Below are 20,804 nucleotides of genomic sequence, written 5' to 3' on the forward strand. Positions count from 1 at the left end.
CTCTGCTCCTAGCCGTTAGCTCTGCTCCTAGCCGTTAGCTCTGGTCCTAGCCATTAGCTCTGCTCCTAGCTGTTAGCTCTGCTCCTAACCGTTAGCTCTGGTCCTACCCATTAGCTCTGCTCCTAGCTGTTGGCTCTGCTTCTAGCTGTTAGCTCTGCTCCTACCTGTTAGCTCTGCTTCTAGCTGTTAGCTCTGCTCCTAGCCGTTAGCTCTGGTCCTAGCCATTAGCTCTGCTCCTAGCTGTTAGCTCTGCTCCTACCCGTTAGCTCTGCTCCTAGCTGTTAGCTCTGGTCCTAGCCATTAGCTCTGCTCCTAGCTGTTAGCTCTGCTCCTAGCTGTTAGCTCTGCTCCTACCTGTTAGCTCTGCTCCTATCTGTTAGCTCTGGTCCTAGCCATTAGCTCTGCTCCTAGCTGTTAGCTCTGCTCCTAGCTGTTAGCTCTGCTCCTACCTGTTAGCTCTGCTCCTAGCTGTTAGCTCTGGTCCTAGCCATTAGCTCTGCTCCTAACTGTTAGCTCTGCTCCTACCCATTAGCTCTGCTCCTAACTGTTAGCTCTGCTCCTACCCGTTAGCTCTGCTCCTAGCTGTTAGCTCTGCTCCTAGCCATTAGCTCTGCTCCTAGCTGTTAGCTCTGCTCCTACCTGTTAGCTCTGCTCCTAGCTGTTAGCTCTGGTCCTAGCCATTAGCTCTGCTCCTAACTGTTAGCTCTGCTCCTAGCTGTTAGCTCTGGTCCTAGCCATTAGCTCTGCTCCTAACTGTTAGCTCTGCTCCTAGCCGTTAGCTTTGCTCTATGATGAGGATTCCTCAGATTCAACCGAAGTTGTTGTGAATGAACCTCCACCTGTTAAAGCCGGTGTAAACCTCCCCGCTGCCGCCAGGGGGTGCTGTGTGAACGCCGCTCTTCCTCTGTGTATCTCCAGTGTGAGTCGCTGTAAAGAGCTGGACGGCGCCGCCAGGGGGCGCCACGTTCCCATGTCTCCCTCCGACTTCCTGGACAAACTGATGGGAAGAACGTCGGGATACGACGCTCGGATCCGACCGAACTTTAAAGGTATTTGATCTGGTTCTGTTTCCATGTCACGCCGCATCGCTGCTTCAAACGTCTCCAGATTCAGCCAATCAGTGCGTTCCTGGTTTCTACATTTATTTCTCTAAAAGACTCACAAAATCATCTCACCCAATTCAATAAAACAAAACAAATTGTGATCATCTCCAGTTCGTGAGCCATCAATACATTATGATCATTTATAAAAACGTATTTTCTGTTTGGGAAAGATTTTTGTAAACGTTTTTTGATTTTGGTCAAACCTTAATTTACCAAAAAGTTAAAAAGAAAAAAGCCTGGCATGATTTTAACATTAACTACATTTACTATAAAATGAGTTAATGTTTAAAGAAATCCTTTTCTTTAAGATTTTTGGAATTGTTTCCTGAAGCTCCAGGTTTCCTTCCTGAAACAGTTCAGTCTCATGTTGGACGCATGTTGGACGCATGTTGGATGAGTAAAGCTGCAGATGTGCTGCTGTAACGCCGGTTTGCTCCCCAGGTCCTCCGGTCAACGTCTCCTGCAACATCTTCATCAACAGCTTCGGCTCCATCGCTGAGACCACCATGGTGAGTGACAGGAAGCCCACAGACGTTTCCATTCGGGCCCCGAAAAGCTTTTTGCACTTAGCAGCTTGTTGACAGAACGACATGAATAAATCTGAGTTTTTTAATGTGCAGCATGTTTCCCAGACAGGCGGCGGGTCGTGTTGCAGCGTTCTGCTGATTAACGTGATTCTTTGTTTATTTATGACCGGCAGCTTTCTGAGGCCCAGAGCTGCTCAACCTCACAGCTGTTAGCCAAAGTTTCTGACGTTTACGCTTCAGTTTCATTAACTTCACTGCACAGAAACAGAAACCAAAGTCCATTTCCTTCTCCTTACCTTCTGGATGCAGGTCTGATTGGCTAACCTGAAGGTTCTGGATGCATCTCACATTCAGGCCGCAAGGCTGATGATGATGATGATGATGATTGAATCAGGGCCAGTGTGTCGCTGAGTTGATCATGTTGTTCGATCCAAGCTGCATCGTCTCAGTCTTTCATGTTTTCAGACCAGAGCAGCAGAAAGTCACGACTCGCCTCTTCTGGCAGCTTCACGGTTTCTCAGACGCTCTTTGACGTAAAACGCCGTCGTTCTGTGGGAAAAACCCAGACAGACACAGAGAAGGAAAAGAGGAAACATCTGGAAACGACGGAAGCAAACATTTTAAAGAAAATCGGTGTCCCGGTTCGTAACGCTGAACCAGAGTCCAACTGGTTTCGCCATGAGGTTCCGTAACCGAAGCGCTTCTGTGACGCAGCGTCCCACAATGCCGAGCAGCTCCAGCCTGCAGCGGATCGGACTCTCACAGTAAAATCTGTTTTCCAAAGCTCTGTGGGATGCATTGGGTGACCAACTGGCAGTGTGCCAAGAGTCCAGAAGGTCAAAGGTCATTTTACCACAGGGGCATATGTTGCTATGCAGCCTGCCTATCTGTTGCCAGGGGCAACCAGGAAACTGACCCCAGGCCTCCTCTCGGTGGAGCAGAAACGGCTCTGTTAGCATCGTGTTAGCATCATGTTAGTTTTGTGTCAGCTTTGTGTTAGCATCATGTTAGCTTCGTGCTAGCATCATGTTAGCATTGTGTTAGCATCATGTTAGCTTCGTGCTAGCATCATGTTAGCATTGTGTTAGCATCATGTTAGCTTCGTGCTAGCATCATGTTAGCTTCGTGCTAGCATCATGTTAGCTTTGTGTTAGCATCATGTTAGCTTCTTGCTAGCATCATGTTAGCTTCGTGCTAGCATCATGTTAGCATCATGTTAGCTTCTTGCTAGCATCATGTTAGCTTTGGGTTAGCATCGTGTTTGCTTCGTGTTAGCATCATGTTAGTTTTTGTGTTAGCTTTGTGTTAGCATCATGTTAGCTTTGTGCTAACATCATGTTAGCTTTGGGTTAGCATCGTGTTTGCTTCGTGTTAGCATCATGTTAGCTTCGTGTTAGCATCATGTTAGCTTTGGGTTAGCATCGTGTTCTTCATCCGGAATGAGATTTAAGATTTATGTCTGAACGGACGCCTCTGGTCTGTCGTGAAGCTGTGTGAGTAACAACAATGGCTGAAGCTCTGGCGGATTCAGTCCTGCCGGTCTGAGTGACTCGGTGGCAAAAGCCGGTCCGCGGACCCAGTGTGGTACCACCGGCGGTCCGGCCCTGCTGGACTTGGTCAGCTTCAACAGGAACTCGGAACTTTCCAAACCCGAAGTCAGAGTCTGGTCAGCTCCAGCAGCCAAACAGAACCTCACTGAACCCTGGTACCGGGAGTGTTTTATTTTGAAAACTGATCACAGCCTCTTCCTGCGTCTGACCTTTGATCCTCCCAAGAGAACTGTGACGCGTTCACTGCAGTCGGGACTCCTGTATCAAACCTGCAGCTCGGTAACCGCGTCGGTTGGTTCTGGTGTTTCAGTTTGATTAGAAACAGGAGAACGACGAGTGCGGAGCCAGACGAGGAAAAGATGGAGGCCGGCGGACGGTGATGTGAGGAGACAGACGAGCGGACAGGAATAGCAGATGAGACGCTGAGCAACTCTGACAGCAAATACACTGAAGTGACACAAAGTCAAAGCTGCTGCTGCGTTCATGTTGCTCACATCCCAGAAACATGATTAATAACTTTCAGAGACGCTTCCTGTCGGAGCCGGACGGCCAGTTTGAAGCTCCGCCTCCTGAAACAAACGGCTGGATGTGAACCATGAGGCTCATTAATATGCTCTGAAATAGACCAGAGATTATGATTATCAAACATAAGTTCACACCAACTAAAAACTGTAAATCACACTGGAACGTCATGGACGTCTGGTGATGAAGAGAAATGAGGGAACAGTTTTCACCTTGTTAGTCTTTCATTTGTAACTTCAACTAAACATTTAGTTTGAAGCTAAATATAACATCTAGCTTCATAACAATATTATTTACCTTTTTACTTATTAACTTGTTAACTAAATATTTAGTTAGCAAGTTAAATAGTTTGAAGCTAAATATATAGTGAGGTAGCAAAGTACTTAACTTGCTAATTAAATATTGAGCTTGCTAACAGAATATCAGTTTTGAAGTTAAATAGAATATTTAGCTTATTTACTTATAAATAAGCTTAACAAAAAAACTAAAGATTTAAATTTTGTTAAAATCTTTTCTTATGCTAAATATCTAGCTTAACTAAATATGAGCTAAATATTCAGCTTATAAGGTAAATAATTGTTAATGACATTTATTGTTAGCAAAATATTTAGCTGGTTATCTAAATATTTTAACGCACTAAATATTTAGTTAGCAAGAGAAATGTTTTATCAAGCTAAATCTGTAGCTTTAATTTAAATATTTCACTAACAGGTTAAATATTTAGTTAGCTAGCTAAATGTTTAACTTGCTAACTAAATATTTAGCTAGCTAAAAAAAAATTAAATTTGAAGCTGAATAGGATTTCTAGCTTCCAAACAACAAAATATTTAGTTTCATATATTTAATGAATGGAAGAAAGGATGTCGACTTCGAAGTGCTTTCTGCTCTGTCTGGTGCGTGTGTGTGCGTGTGTGTGTGTGTGTGTGTGTGTGCGCACACCCTGCTGGCTAACAACCTGTCAGACGTTTCAGAAGGAAAAGATTGCTTTCAGTGGACCTTTATTATTTATGGGACAGGTTGGGTTTTCCGTGTCTCTGGCTTCCTGGGGGTCTGAGGCGCCTCGGCGTCGGGCTGCAGCTAAATCAGCCCATGTTCCTCCTGGACTCTCTGGATTCATTTCTGTCTCTTGAACATGCAGAAAACCTGGATTTCACTTCATATTTCAGTTTTGCTCTCCGGTTATTGTTTTTGTGTCATCAAACCGTTCCTGTCAGATCAGAAGGTTAGTCTTATGTTAGGCCCGGTTCAACCTCCATGCTCCCTCAAACAACTCCAGTCAGAACCAGCAGGTTTGACCCAAACGGACCAGAACAGAGCCGGAACCTGAAAGAACATTTTACACTCAGGAGAGATTAAACCTGAGCACTGAGATCAGCAGCGCCCTGAGGAAACGTTGATCCGGCTGCTGGTTCTGGATGTTTCTGTGCTCGTCATGTTTGGACCTTCAGGTGCCGAGTCCAAACAGCAGAACCTGGAGGCGGCGCTGCAGCACCGCTGAACTCGCCTTCAGTCAGCGTCATGGAGGGAAATCTGCCCGGAGACACAAACATCAGCCTCTGATTCCCCAGAGCAACCGATAGAAAAGAAGCAAACTTCAAACTTTATCTACTTACAGAACCGTGAACAAAATGATTCACGTAGAAGAAACAGAACAAAACCAGAATAGATCTCAGAATTAGTTCAACAAATTCAGTCAGTTTCCAGTTTGTCAAATTCTGGTGAAAATCTTGACTTCATTCAAGATGAACGATCAGAGTTCATTCTGGGATCGACTCGCCGTGTCTGCTGCAAGGTTCTACACCCAAATGTTCCTCTGACATCAGAGTGGAGGTTCTGATGGTTCTGTTCTGTCCTGTTGACCCACGTTTGATGGTTTTGTTGGTTCTGTTGACGCAGCTGTCTCCCTCCAGGACTACCGGTGAACATCTTCCTGCGGCAGCAGTGGAACGACCCGCGGCTGGCGTACTGCGAGTATCCTGACGACTCTCTGGATCTGGACCCGTCCATGCTGGACTCCATCTGGAAACCGGACCTGTTCTTCGCCAACGAGAAGGGAGCGCACTTCCACGAGGTCACCACCGACAACAAGCTGCTGCGCATCTTCAAGGACGGCAAAGTGCTCTACTCCATACGGTGGGTCCAAATCACCCAGATTAGATTAGATTAGTCCAGTGCTTCTCAATTATTTTCCGTTACGCCCCCCCTAGCAAGAAGAAAACTATTCGTGCCCCCCACTCCCCACCGTGACTATCCATCTCTGCATAACATTTTTTCCTTATTAACATTTTTTTCGCTGAAAAAACTCTGGCGGCTTATCGGCGTGATTGGGATGTAACGTATTTAAGTGACGCGCTAATTTATTTGGCTTCATGCTGTCCGCTGCGAGCATTTTTAGACACAGCAAACACAGCGGTCTTTCCTCTTCTCCAACTGTAGTCACAGTGAAGCCAGGCGCTAAATACGCTTCCTCGTATTTCCTCTTCTTAGCTTTCGGTTGACTTTCTGTTGTCTCATTATCTTTGTCTCTCTCCGCTTTTCTTTTCATCCCTGTGAAAAACTTTTTCATGTTGGGGGTTGTTGAATAACGGAGGCCATAGACAGAACGCAGTCGGAGCTTTTTGTTGACTTAACACTGCTAACCAAGGCAAACCTGTTGTCTTGTAAGTCGTAAAATGTTGCACTGTCGCAAACGTGACAGAAGTAACAATGAGAGCGCCACTGCCGCCTACTGTGCGCAATTACACTTTATACTAGTACGGCCAAAAAAAAGCCTGTTCCCCAGGATCACACGCCCCCCCAGGTATCGCACCGCGCCCCCCAAAGGGGGCCCGCCCCACTATTTGAGAAGCACTGGATTAGAGCAAGGCCGGACCAAGGCATATGCAGGTCAAACTCTGCCGCCCTGGGATTATGTAAGCTAATCGTAGATGATGCCAATGCTAATAGAAGCTCAGGAATTATCTGCTACTAACAGGTTGGGCCTCAAATGAAAATCTGCTTAGGGCCCCAGAAAAGTGTGGGCCGCCCCTGTCGCCCCGGTTCCTCAGCCTGCAGAAAGTGAGCGTTTTCATGGCGACCAGGTGGCTCTACATGGCTGTTCTGCTGTGACGATGAATCTGGAGGGATATTCTTCAGCTGCGCTGTGAGGCTGCAGCGCTGCATCAACATGCATGATTACCCAAACAGAGCACGGCGACCCGAACGGGCCGGGATAACATGCGACACATTAACCGCCCTGGGCTGCGGGGACACGCCACATACATGAGATTAAACATTTAAATATTCTGGGAAAAACAAACTAACTGTTATGAAGGACTCTCAGTTTCTGTTTGGGAGTCATGATCTGCTCTAAGGAAACTCTTTGGTTTTTCTAAATGCAATAAAAACATGTTTTTATTGCATTTAAAACATTAAAAACATATTTTTATTGTCATAAAATACATTTTGTTTCTGACAAATTGTTGCATAATGTAAAGACTAGAGAGAAATCCACTAATCCTAGAATGTGGCGCCTCCATTTAGTTTCCATCTGGTGAAGAAGGAAGTGGCGTTCATTGTCTTCAGTGGTTCTTGGTGCAGCGCCCCCACAGGCCAGGAGGGGAACAGGTTGCTCAAAGGGTTTGGTTGGTTCAACCACAGAGAAAGATGTGAAAAAATTTAGAAAACGTCGATCCTCAGGCTGGATGAATCGGTTTCATCTCTTCTGTTCTCCAACATGGAGCCTAATTTGAGCCGTTTTCTCCTTCTTGTCCTGCAGACTGACGCTGACGCTGTCGTGTCCCATGGACCTGAAGAACTTCCCCATGGACGTCCAGACCTGCATCATGCAGCTGGAGAGCTGTGAGTCCCATTAAACCACCTCTGTGGTCAGTTGCATGCTGCGCCACCGCTGCATTTCTGAACATGGAAACGCTGCAGACCTCCCTGAGATGGCCTTGAAAAACCTGGAAGAGTCTGGAAAAACCTGGAGAAATGTGAAAAAACCTGGAAAGAGTCTGGAAAAAAACGTGAAAAAAGTTGGAAATGAATTGGACTTTGTTTTTCATGGGTTGGGAAATTCTTCACTTTTCCATGGATGGAAATATAATTTTCTTATTTTTTTCCTGTAAAATTCTGATGTTATTTGGTTTCTGTATGTGACACACGGAGCAAAAAGGACAAAACAACTGAAGAATTAACTTTACAGATATTTTTCAAGCCCAGAGGACTCCAAAGCTCCGTTGATCAGCCACAGACAGCGGGGTTCGAACCGGCAACCCCCGAGTCTCAGTTCACTCATAAATCTGTTTCAGCACGAATGACCAGAACCTGTCCTGTTGGTGCCACAGTCAGAACTGCAAGAACAAATTCAGTTTATTCAAAACAGAACTGAAGCTTCGTCAGTCCAACAGGAGCAGAGGAACATCTGGACCCGTCTGGACCCGTCATGGAACCAGAACCGTGTCGGATGTTGGCTGCTTCATTAACTTGTGCTCTTATTTAGAATGTTTAATTTTATAAAAATAATCTCATTTAATCCCAGCCCTGCTCAGCTGTCTGCTGTAGTTAGGTCTGGAAATGCAACACTTTGCTGGGTCGAACCAGAACCAGAACCAGCAGGTCCTAGCGCTTTTCATCAGGCGCTGACGATGATGATGTTGACATCACACATTATTCTAATTGGAGTCAGGTTTATTTTTAAAGTGTGAACACAGTTAGTGGAACCTGCAGAACTTGTTCTGACCCGGTTTCCTCCGCAGGCGTTTGGGTTTTAAGATCATGTGAAGTGAAGGACACCGTCGCTTTAAGGGGCTGCAGGCACTTCCTGCCTGTTGCTTTCATCTCTTCCTGTTCCCGTTTGGATCAAACTTCAAAACCAGAACTGAGTGCATCCTCAATGCGTGGCTCCGGAGAGGAACCAGAACCAGCCGGCTCCTGGAAGCCCGTGCAGCAGGTCCAACAGAACTCTGGGTCCGGTCAGCAGAACCACAGCAGCTCCAACAGAACCAGAGCAACAGAAAGTTTAATTCTAGGTTGAGCTTTGTTCTCACTTCCTCATGAGAAAGAAAAAACTACAAACCGGGACTAAACCACCAACCTCCTGCTTTTCTGCAGAAACATTGGTCCTTGAAGGTCTTATCTGTCCTTGAAGGTCTTATCTGTCCTTGAAGGTCTTATCTGTCCTTGAAGGTCTTATCTGTCCTTGAAGGTCTTATCTGTCCTTGAAGGTCTTATCTGTCCTTGTGTGACATCTTCATCTCAGTGCTGCCTCAGTCTAGTTGAGTGGATGTCTACATCACTCAGCACCATGTTCCAGTATAAAACCATCTCACTCAGACACGCCCCTGGTGGCAAGTCCGGAGCTGGACTAACCAACCTGGCCAGGATTGGTAACAGCATTTTTTTGTAAAGTTGCTAAGTTAGCGATATGCCTTTCCAACAGCCCTTCTTGACCTTGACTCCATATTTAGCCACGCCCCTCGTCTCTTGACCCCGCCCACTTTTGTTGAGTTTTTAAACATTTGTCCGTTGACGCAGTTTTTGCTTTCATAGGGTCTCAGATTGCAGAACCCAACAGAAAAAAGCAGGAACAAAAGTCCATTTGGACCCTGGAAGAGGCGGTTCTGACCCACAGATCGAGACAGAACCGGGCTTTCTAGTCCGGGTTTGACCCACTTCTTTTGCCTTTTCCAGTTGGCTACACTATGAACGACCTGATCTTCGAGTGGCAGGAAAACGGGCCGGTCCAGGTGGCGGAGGGCCTCACGCTGCCACAGTTCATCCTGAAGGACGAGTCGGACCTGAGATACTGCACCAAGCACTACAACACTGGTACACACACACACACACACACACACACACACACACACACACACACACACACACACACACACACACACACACACCGCCGGGCCACCGGTGTCACAAACCAGCCAGCTGCCAGGTTCTGTCTGTTCTGTTGGTGCCGCCGGCTGTGAGGAGAAGCGGCTTCCTGACGCCCAGGATGATGATTTTATCAGAGGCGATCAGAACCAGGGGATTGGACCGGACGAGGTGTCTGTGACCTCCAGCCCCACACGGTGTCAGCGGCGGTTTGGTTCTGCAGATAGTGAGTCAGCCATGGGAGGAGGTCCAGCAGAACCATCAGCTCAGTTCAGGCAGAAAGCAGCAGGCGGTTCTGGTTCCGTCACAAACGGTTTCATCCCGTTTGTTCCAGACCCACAGCTATTCGCTCACTAAGTTAACAGAATCTCACCGGACCGGAACCGTTTGTGAAGTTACACAATAAAACATTAACGGCAGCAATTTCATTTACTTAGGCTCTTATAAGAGAAAAATGTGACTATTGAAGGCATATTTCCACCATATTATTCATTCATTTATAAATGTCATCATTCCAAACTAAATATTGAACTGATCTGAATGAATAAACAGGAAGCCAAACTTTGATAGCCGCTCCACGCAACCTAAGAGTGAATCAAACATGAACTGGAGCGATTCTGGTTGGACAGCAGTTGCAGATGTGGCTGCAGTGGCTAATATTTGCAGCTAACACGTTGAAAATATCCAGACGAAATGAAACTTTACCTGAGTGACGAGTCGACTGAAGAGATGCAGTACCAGTTTACATAATAGTCCACATCTGCTTATCAGCAAGCTAACTTGCATATTAGCTAAAAATTTAGCCTGTTTAGCTAGCAATCTAAATAGTTAGCTGGCATGCTACCTAAAGTTGGCAACCTGAATATTTACCAGCAAATTATTTAATTAGTAAGGTAACTAAAGTTAGTTAGCATAGATAAATATTTCATTAACAAGCTAAATATTTTAAAAATAAATCTTTACGTTGGAATCGGAACTAAATATTTAGCTTGAATCTGACATTTTTAATCAGTAAATGGTGAAAATATGACTTGGAAAAATGAATCCTATTTTCTGTTTTCTAATGGGTTACATAAACCAAAAGCTGCAGGTCATTTTTTACTGCGTAGCTTCAGAAACGGCGCCCAGTAACGGAAGCAGCTCCATCAGAACCATCGGCACCAGACCCATTATCTCATGTTCTGTGTGGTTCTGTTTGCCTCTGGAACCTTTCTGACCCGATACCCGCTGCGCTGCAGGTAAGTTCACCTGCATCGAGGTCCGGTTCCACCTGGAGCGGCAGATGGTTACTACCTGATCCAGATGTACATCCCGTCCCTTCTCATCGTCATCCTGTCCTGGGTCTCCTTCTGGATCAACATGGACGCCGCGCCGGCCCGAGTGGCGCTCGGCATCACCACCGTGCTCACCATGACCACAGAGCTCCGGCTCCAGAACCTCGCTGCCCAAGGTCGGTTCCGGTTCTGCTCAGGTTCTGATGTTCTTCCTGAAAGTCTGGTGCTCCTCATTTAAACTCACAGAATATTAATTAAACATGAAGTTTTTATTTAAACAAACATAAAACTGTTTAACTGATTTAAAACTGAAGAAAGAATCCAGATAAATATTTTAATGTCATGAATTTAATCATTTCTGCTTTTGGGTCCAACATGGAGTTCTCCGCTCTGGACCCAAACACAATGGTCCATTTTGGAGTGCAAAATGGTCAACGACTCCAAGCGAAATGGAAGATTTTTCTTTTTATTTGTTACCATGAATTCAAAAATTCATTTTTGAATTTTTTTTAACAAATTAATTATTTACTTTCCAAACGAAACATTTAGCTCACTACATTTATTTTTAGCTTTCTCACTATTTAGCTTATAAGTGAATTCGCTTGGCAATGAGCGAATGTGGACTATCAAAATAAAAGCTGGGTTTTGCAGACCTCGATATCAACTGGTGCTGGCTGAATCAGGAACAATCTTGTTGGTGTTGATCCCTTTAAGCCCAGGTGTATGTACAGTTAGGGCCAGAAATATTTGGACAGTGACACAGGGTTTTGTTATTTTAGCTGTTGACAAAAATATGTTCAGAATACAATTTATATATAATATGGGCTGAAAGTGCACACTCCCAGCTGCAATATGAGAGTTTCCACATCCAAATCGGAGAAAGGGTTTAGGAATCATAGCTCTGTAATGCAGAGCCTCCTCTTTTTCAAGGGACCAAAAGTAATTGGACAATGAACTCCAAAGGCTGCAAGTAACTCAAAAGGCCTTTCCCTCGTTAACCTGTAATCAAGTAAGTAGTTAAAAGGTCTGGGGTTGTTTCCAGGTGTGTGGTTTTGCATTTGGAAGCTGTTGCTGTGACCAGACAACATGCGGTCAAAGGAGCTCTCAATTGAGGTGAAGCAGAACATCCTGAGGCTGAAAAAAGGAAATAATCCATCAGAGAGATAGCAGACATGCTTGGAGTAGCAAAATCAACAGTCTGGTACATTCTGAGGGAAAAGGAATTGACTGGTGAGCTTGGGAACTCAAAAAGGCCTGGGCGTCCACGGAAGACAACGGTGGTGGATGATCGCCACATACTTTCTTTGGTGAAGAAGAACCCGTTCACAACATCAACTGAGATCCAGAACACTCTCAGGGAAGTAGGTGTATCTGTCTCTAAGTCAACAGTAAAGAGAAGACTCCATGAAAGCAAATACAAAGGGTTCACATGTAGATGCAAACCATTCATCAATTCCAAAAATAGACAGGCCAGAGTTAAATTTGCCCAAAAACACTCAAGAAGCCAGCCCAGTTCTGGAAAAGTATTCTATGGACAGATGAGACAAAGATCAACCTGTACCAGAATGATGGGAAGAAAAAAGTTTGGAGAAGAAAGGGAACGGCACATGATCCAAGGCACACCACATCCTCTGTAAAACATGGTGGAGGCAACGTGACGGCATGGGCATGCATGGCTTTCAATGGCACTGGGTCACTTGTGTTTATTGATGACATAACAGCAGACAAGAGTAGCCGGATGAATTCTGAAGTGTACCGGGATATACTGTCAGCCCAGATTCAGCCAAATGCTGCAAAGTTGATCGGACGGCGCTTCACAGTACAGATGGATAATGACCCCAAGCATACAGCCAAAGCTACCCAGGAGTTCATGAGAGCAAAAAGGTGGAATATTCTGCAATGGCCAAGTCAATCACCAGATCTTAACCCAATTGAGCATGCATTTCACTTGCTCAAATCCAGACTTCAGACGGAAAGACCTACTAACAAGCAAGACCTGAAGGCTGCGGCTGTAAAGGCCTGGCAAAGCATTAAGAAGGAGGAAACCCAGCGTTTGGTGATGTCCATGGGTTCCAGACTTAAGGCAGTGATTGCCTCCAAAGGATTCGCAACAAAATATTGAGAACAAACTTTTTTGTTTGGTTATGTTTATATGTCCAATTACTTTTGAGCTCCTAAAATGTGGAGTGTTTGTAAACAAATGTGTACAATTCCTACATTTTCTATCACATATTTTTGTTCAACCTTTAAATTAAACGTTACAATCTGCACTTGAATTCTGTTGTAGAGGTTTCATTTCAAATCCAATGCGGTGGCATGCAGAGCCCAACTCACAAATATTGTGTTACTGTCCAAATATTTCTGGCCCTAACTGTAAATATCTGAGCCAGGATTTATTGATCCAAACTGCCTGTGCAGCAGGAACCAGAACTGTTAGCTTCCCGCTTCCTGCCACTAGATGTCGGTGCGGAGTCATCAGAGTCTGAACCTGAAGGAGCAGAAAGTTCTGACTCCTCTGGTTGTGACGGTCCACCGGGCCAGACCTCCAGAACCGTTCAGAAAGAGAGGAAAATCCTCACTTTCTGATCCTCCATGGATGCTCCTCCAGGGAGGATTTTCCTGAGCGTTGGCAAACGGCCGCAGTCTGTTCTGTTTCTGTTGTGTAACTCCTCTGTCGGTGTGTAACTGCAGTGTGTCTCCAGGTGTGTAACTGCAGTGTGTCTCCAGGTGTGTAACTGCAGTGTGTCGGTGTGTCTCCAGGTGTGTAACTGCAGTGTGTCTCCAGGTGTGTAACTGCAGTGTGTCGGTGTGTCTCCAGGTGTGTAACTGCAGTGTGTCGGTGTGTAACTGCAGTGTGTCTCCAGGTGTGTAACTGCAGTGTGTCTCCAGGTGTGTAACTGCAGTGTGTCTCCAGGTGTGTAACTGCAGTGTGTTGGTGCGTCCCCAGGTGTCCTACGTAAAGGCCATAGACATCTGGATGGCCGTGTGTCTCCTCTTCGTCTTCTCTGCGCTGCTGGAATACGCCGCCGTAAACTTCGTGTCGAGGCAACACAAGGAGCTGCTGCGCTTCCGGCGCCAACACAAGAGCAAAACCAAGGTAGAAACCAAGCGCTGCCCCTGCTGGCCAAACCTTGCTGCTGTGGGTCTGTGAGCATCTGATCGGACCGACTCTCCTCTGCAGAACCAGAGGATAAAAACACTTTTTATTCTTCTGTTTATGATTCCTGATGGAAACAAGATGGAGAATTGGAACCAGAACCACGGAGGAAACGGACCGGCACCCGTTCATAACAGCACGCAGCATTAGGGCCAAAAATGTTATTACTACCAATATTAGTCTGAAAATAAAACTGTAAAATGTCAAGAAAAAATCATTTTGAAGCGTTTCCATGACCTGCTGTGAGCTGATTCTTTCCTCTGAATGAAATCAGTCGTTTGCAGAATCATTTCAAAGTTCTGCTGATCAGATAAACATGAAATATTTCCGTATTTATAAAACTGATCCAGAAGCAAAACTGCACAAGATGCTCATCATTCCTCAGTTTCATTACTTTTGTTTAAATAATATTTATTCTAATATTATGACTTTATTCCTGTAAAGTCTCTGTCGACCCGTTCAGCGATCCGGGTCGGACCAGCCACTCTCTTAGCTCTTAGAACATAAATGGGTCAGCACTGAGTTGTTTGGTTCTGGTTCTGCCTTCCAGTCCATTTGGGTTCTCTTCCTGTCTGTGAAGGTCCAGGTCAAACTGTGTGGCCTAGTCAAAGAAACAACTTGTTTCTGTGTCTGGCTTTGAATCGGACCCAGAGACTCCGGCAGTGATGGTTCTGTCCGTTCATCACGCTGTGGGTCAGTAGAACGGCGCCGTCGACCCGGAGCCGGCCCAGTCCCTGCGCCGGCCGGCCGGCCAGAACCGCCGTACGGATCAAAGAGCCGGATAACAGCTTCCTCAGGGGAAGCCGCTCTGCATGTGTCGCCATCATGACCCAACCGGGCCGCCGTACGCGCCTCCTTTTGGACTTCCTGAGTTTCCAGACCAGCTTCCTCTGCAGTCTGCCCCCTGGTGGCCAGAGGAAGAAGACGTTTCTGCCATAAAATCAGAAATTAATTTTTAGAAAAGAAAATACTTATTTGAGAAAATTATTTACATTTTCTCTGATTAAAGCCATAAACTAAGATATGAATTTCTGAAATTATGAATGATAAAACTCTTAAATTTGTCAGAAAATTCCAGAAGTTTCCTGAGATGATAAAATCCAACATTTTCATCTAAAACCTGGATCAGAACGAGTCTGGACCCGGAAGAAGTTCTGATCCTGGAAAAGAACCGGTTCTTCCATTTCTCAGATTTCAGACTTAAGAAAGTTAGAAAATATTCCACTTTTAACGTCAAAATGTCTTTTTTTTTTTCCGGGTCAGTCAGGATTAGTCACTGAGGAATATTGAGACACATCAGAAGTTTACATACCTCTCTGCAGAGCAAACATTCTGGGTTTCCTTCAGTTCAGTTGATTTCTGCTAACTGGTTTATAGGTTCTTCCTGAGGAAACCCAGCACTGTCCAGTCGTTGCCTTGCAGCATTTAGTCCTGATGACCAGCAGGGGGCGACAGTGGCGCGGTCAGCTTGACCATCAGTCCGCGGTCCAGATGCTAACCCGTTTTTATCAGCCATATCAGGCGACCAACGTCTGTTTTTACTGTCACTTCCTGAAGTTAAGGACAGAGGGTCGATACGACTTGAAACAAAGCGTTTGTCTCTTGACTGGTCAAACCTTTGACCTCATCGTCCTGGTATTTCCCACAGGAAGTGGAGGCCCAGGAGAGCCGGCCGGCGTCCGCAGCTGCGGTGACCTCCATTCCCAGCAGCACCAAGGACACCAAAGTCAATGCCAACAACGCCGTGGGAGCTGTCAGCATCTCCCAGAATGCACCTGGAAGGAGCACTGAGGAGATGAGGAAGCTGTTCATCGACCGGGCCAAGAAGATCGACACGGTGTCGAGAGCCGGATTCCCTCTGGCCTTCCTCTTCTTCAACATCTTCTACTGGGTCCTCTACAAGATCCTGAGACACGAAGACGTCCACAAGCCCTGAGGACGAGACCTCAGAGGACAGCGAGTCTTCACAGGACGGTGTGTCTTCAGAAGACGTCATGTCCTCAGGACGGCGTGTCGGGTCTTCAGAAGACCTCATGTCCTCAGAGGACGGCGTGTCTTCAGAAGACGTCATGTCCTCAGGACGGCGTGTCGGGTCTTCAGAAGACCTCATGTCCTCAGAGGACGGCGTGTCGGGTCTTCAGAAGACCTCATGTCCTCAGAGGACGGCGTGTCTTCAGAAGACCTCATGTCCTCAGAGGACGGCGTGTCGGGTCTTCAGAAGACCTCATGTCCTCAGAGGACGGCGTGTCTTCAGAAGACGTCATGTCCTCAGAGGACGGTGGATCTTCAGAAGACGTCATGTCCTCGGAGGACGGCGTGTCTTCAGAAGACGTCATGTCCTCAGAGGACGGCGGGTCTTCAGAAGACGTCATGTCCTCAGAGGACGGCGGGTCGGGTCTTCAGAAGACGTCATGTCCTCAGAGGACGGCGTGTCTTCAGAAGACGTCATGTCCTCAGAGGACGGCGTGTCTTCAGAAGACGTCATGTCCTCAGAGGACGGCGTGTCTTCAGAAGACGTCATGTCCTCGGAGGACGGCGTGTCTTCAGAAGACGTCATGTCCTCAGAGGACGGTGGGTCTTCAGAAGACGTCATGTCCTCAGAGGACGGCATGTCTTCAGAAGACGTCATGTCCTCAGAGGACGGTGGATCTTCAGAAGACGTCATGTCCTCAGAGGACGGCGTGTCTTCAGAAGACGTCATGTCCTCGGAGGACGGCGTGTCTTCAGAAGACGTCATGTCCTCAGAGGACGGTGGGTCTTCAGAAGACGTCATGTCCTCAGAGGACGGCATGTCTTCAGAAGACGTCATGTCCTCAGAGGACGGTGGATCTTCAGAAGACGTCATGTCCTCAGAGGACGGCGTGTCTTCAGAAGACGTCATGTCCTCAGAGGACGGCGGGTCGTGTCTTCAGAAGACGTCATGTCCTCAGAGGACGGCGTGTCTTCAGAAGACGTCATGTCCTCAGAGGACGGTGGATCTTCAGAAGACGTCATGTCCTCGGAGGACGGCGTGTCTTCAGAAGACGTCATGTCCTCAGAGGACGGTGGGTCTTCAGAAGACGTCATGTCCTCAGAGGACGGCATGTCTTCAGAAGACGTCATGTCCTCAGAGGACGGTGGATCTTCAGAAGACGTCATGTCCTCAGAGGACGGCGTGTCTTCAGAAGACGTCATGTCCTCAGAGGACGGCGGGTCGTGTCTTCAGAAGACGTCATGTCCTCAGAGGACGGCGTGTCTTCAGAAGACGTCATGTCCTCAGAGGACAGCGGGTCGTGTCTTCAGAAGACGTCATGTCCTCAGAGGACGGCGGGTCGTGTCTTCAGAAGACGTCATGTCCTCAGAGGACGGCGTGTCTTCAGAAGACGTCATGTCCTCAGAGGACGGCGTGTCTTCAGAAGACGTCATGTCCTCAGAGGACGGTGGATCTTCAGAAGACGTCATGTCCTTCTGTTTGTTTATTTTAACTTTTTTTCATCGTTCGACTTTTAACATCCAAACTCAGGAAGTGACGCAGAAGATCCAGAGGATGTTTTGAAGACGAGCCAAGATGGAGTCCGAGACGTACTCAGCGTCTCCCCGGTCCGGTCCAGATCTGTGATAGACCTCCAGAACCTCCAGATCTGCTTCATGGGTTCTGGTCCCGTTTCTTTCTCCTCTGTCCTCACCGGTTCCGTTCCGTCCCAAAACTTTTGCACGTTTCTGTTTGTTTCTCTCCTTTGTGTCAAAGCTCAGCCTGAAGGAGGCGCTCACTCCAGAACCAGAACCAGAACCCAGAACCCGTCCTCAAAGGGTTTACCCTGCCATCTTAAACCTTCATTTATTTTTTATCGTTTTGCAAATGATGGAAACATTTTTTGTTATTAAAGTTTAAATGATTTATGACTTTTTAACCTGAAAATACAAAAACATTGAATCACTTTTTATTCAATTTATTTATTGAATTCAATTGAAATCAGTTTATTTATATGGTATCGATTCATAAGGAATGTTTCAACGCACTTTAATTATTTCATATTTATTTTTGTCCGAGATAAAAGATAAAATTGTAAAACTAAAAATTGCTTCAAATTCCTGACTTTGTAAAATAAAATATTTTCCGTTTGTGATTTTTTCTTCTCAGTTAAAGTTGGAGTACTTTTAGTGATCTTCAGTTCTGGTTGCAGAACATCTGGAGGAGCAGACGGCTGGTTCTGATCCGAATCCGTGTTGGTAAACAAACTTTTCTTTTTCTGGTTTGTTGTTTAAAAATTCAAACTGTTGTGGTTTTACCGGTCGGACCAGAACCGCACTGCTACTCACAAACTTGGGTTTTTAGAAATAAAAATCTGAAAAGTGTGGCATGTTTTTTCATCTACTCCGATTCCCCTGAACGAATCCCAAAGCAACCAAAGGCCAGCAGCAAATTGCAAACTGCTCCGCTTTGTGAAATATGAACGATGATTCAGCCTCGGGTCGCTGTCTCAGTGCTGCGTCTGTGCTGGCCTCTTCATTAACGTTTGTCGGTTGGCAAACATTGGAATTGATACACTACCGCCACCAACTGGTGTGGAGGGGAACCACAACAATTGTATTATACAAATGTTTTAACTAGAGAGAACAATATTATCATTTTTACTTTAAGTTTTCTAAATAGAACAAGAATATTTCTTGAAATTGAGAAAAAAATCATTTTTTTCATAATTTTTATTAAGTGCCAAACAAAAGAAGCCAACCTGCAGCGGTCCAGGTACAGTCCAGGAAGGATCCAGGCCCGGTCCAGGCCCGATGGATCCTGCGTTTCCGTTCTGGTGGATTATCTGCGCGGCGTTGCCGTCTCAGACAGTCAAAGGTTTGAGGTGTAAATAATTATTGTCCCTGTAAATCCAGGATAATTCCAGGCCGACGTGACGTCATGAGCAGGCAGAGACCTGCCGCTCCGGGCTGCAGGTTGAGCAACAGGACTGAAGAGGAGCTGCTGGATTCAACCTGTAATTATTATCTTGCACAGTTTAGTTAACCTTCCTCTGACAGGGACACACACACACACACACACACGACACACATGTCGTGTGTGTGTGTGTGTGTGTGTGTGTGTGTCTGTGTGTGTGTGTGTGTGTGTGTGTGTGCGTGCATGCAGAGGTGGCAGGTGGTCCATAGGGGCTCTCCGCTCTGCCTGATGTGAGGCAGTGATTCGGCAAAATCTATGAAAATAAGCAACCTTTTTTACATCAGCCTGTTTTCATTGCTAGTGTGACTATTGAATGTATCCTGAATTATTTAATCCTGTTTCTCATTTTACATGATAATAAAGATTTTCCACCACTTTTCCCTCTTTTGATTAAAAATGTTATATTTAAGTTCTTTTTCCTGCAATATGCTTTTGTATGCACAGTGGTGCAGTCTGAACTGTGGTGCTAGAAGGTTGTGGGTTTGATTCCTGGCCCGGTGCATGCTGGGTTCTCTGGGTTCCTCCCAGTTCACAAACAGGTTGATCAGTTTCTTTAAACTCGTGATTGTTTGTCCCTCTGACTCTGTCGCCCTGCGATGGACCGGCGACCCGTCCAGGTGATCCCCAGGGTCACCCTGGACAGGTCACCTGGACGGGTCACCTGGTTGGGTCACCTGGACGGGTCACCTGTATGGGTCACCTGGACGGGTCACCTGGACGGGTCACCTGGTTGGGTCACCTGGATGGGTCACCTGGTCGGGTCACCTGGATGGGTCACCTGGACGGGTCACCTGGACAGGTCGCCCTGGACGGGTCACCTGGACGGGTCACCTGGTCGGGTCACCTGGATGGGTCACCTGGACGGGTCACCTGGTCGGGTCACCTGGATGGGTCACCTGGACGGGTCACCTGGACAGGTCGCCCTGGACGGGTCACCTGGATGGGTCACCTGGACGGGTCACCGAATGGGTCACCTGGTTGGGTCACCTGGTCGGGTCGCCCAGCAGCTCCACCAGGGACCAGGTGTAAGAAAATGGAGGGACGAGTTTCTGCTGCTGTTAAAATGTTGATGTTTTCTAGGTCAAAGGTCACCATGTTTATCTTCTAGATTAAATAATATGAGCTGCGATTATTCTTTCTGTTCCGGTGTTTTACTTTAGGAAATCCTCTGCTGCTTTATGTCTATAGTTTTAATATAGTTTAGACTGTTGGTTGTTCTTGATTGAACTTCTAGGCCAGGTTGACCAAAATCATCGATTCAAAAAGATTTGCAAAAAAACATGAAGTGGGAGAAAAAGTCCAATAAAAACAAACAAAAAGACACAAAATTTTGCCTTTTTTAACTTCATAATAAACTAGGTTGCAATATTTTAATAAAAAGACTAAAATAGTCCATTTTCTTTGGAAAGAAAGTGTAAATTATCGTAGATCCTCATTAAGACAAGAGGGTCCACTTTGTCAATGTTTACATTTCACTTCTGAAAATAATTTATTTTATTCATTTTAAGCAGTAAAAAGTAGATGTAGGTCATTTTGTTTGAAAGTATATAGCTATGTTTAATAACGATATTAAAAGTAGATCTGAATGCATCAAAGCACCTGGATTCTGATCTCTGTTGCTACTTTAAATGGTCTGTAATCATTTTTCTGTTTAAAAAGAAAAGTCCAAAATCTGGTGGAGTCAATTTGTCTCATCTTGAATTGGACCTGTGGCCACACAAAATCACTTCAGGGTCCACAAATGGCCCCTGGGCCAGACCTTGGACCCCCCATGTTTGGTGTTTCAGTTTGATTCAGTCAGATGTTGATGCTTTCAGTGTTTTACTTTTAGCTCACCGAGAAATTATTTCAATTATGAAGAATCTGATGCTGTGGTGAAAGG

At 46.0% G+C, this 20,804-nt stretch overlaps 1 protein-coding gene across 1 annotated transcript in view; it reads left to right on the forward strand.

The window, feature by feature from the left end:
* The window catches only part of LOC129356888 (glycine receptor subunit alpha-3-like), a 29,523-nt gene extending 10,256 nt beyond the window's left edge, over positions 1-19,267 (forward strand). The window contains 11 exon segments of the mRNA XM_055026429.1: positions 919-1,049; positions 1,545-1,616; positions 5,613-5,835; positions 7,460-7,542; positions 9,376-9,513; positions 10,803-10,844; positions 10,847-10,979; positions 10,981-11,014; positions 13,786-13,935; positions 15,644-15,969; positions 18,116-19,267. Coding sequence (XP_054882404.1) covers positions 919-1,049; positions 1,545-1,616; positions 5,613-5,835; positions 7,460-7,542; positions 9,376-9,513; positions 10,803-10,844; positions 10,847-10,979; positions 10,981-11,014; positions 13,786-13,935; positions 15,644-15,931 — 1,294 coding nt within the window. The 3' untranslated portion in view covers positions 15,932-15,969; positions 18,116-19,267.
* The last annotated feature ends 1,537 nt before the right edge of the window (positions 19,268-20,804 follow it).

This window comes from Poeciliopsis prolifica, unplaced genomic scaffold, assembly GCF_027474105.1.
Source record: "Poeciliopsis prolifica strain line A6 unplaced genomic scaffold, Auburn_PproV2 SCAFFOLD206, whole genome shotgun sequence".
NCBI lineage: Eukaryota > Metazoa > Chordata > Actinopteri > Cyprinodontiformes > Poeciliidae > Poeciliopsis > Poeciliopsis prolifica.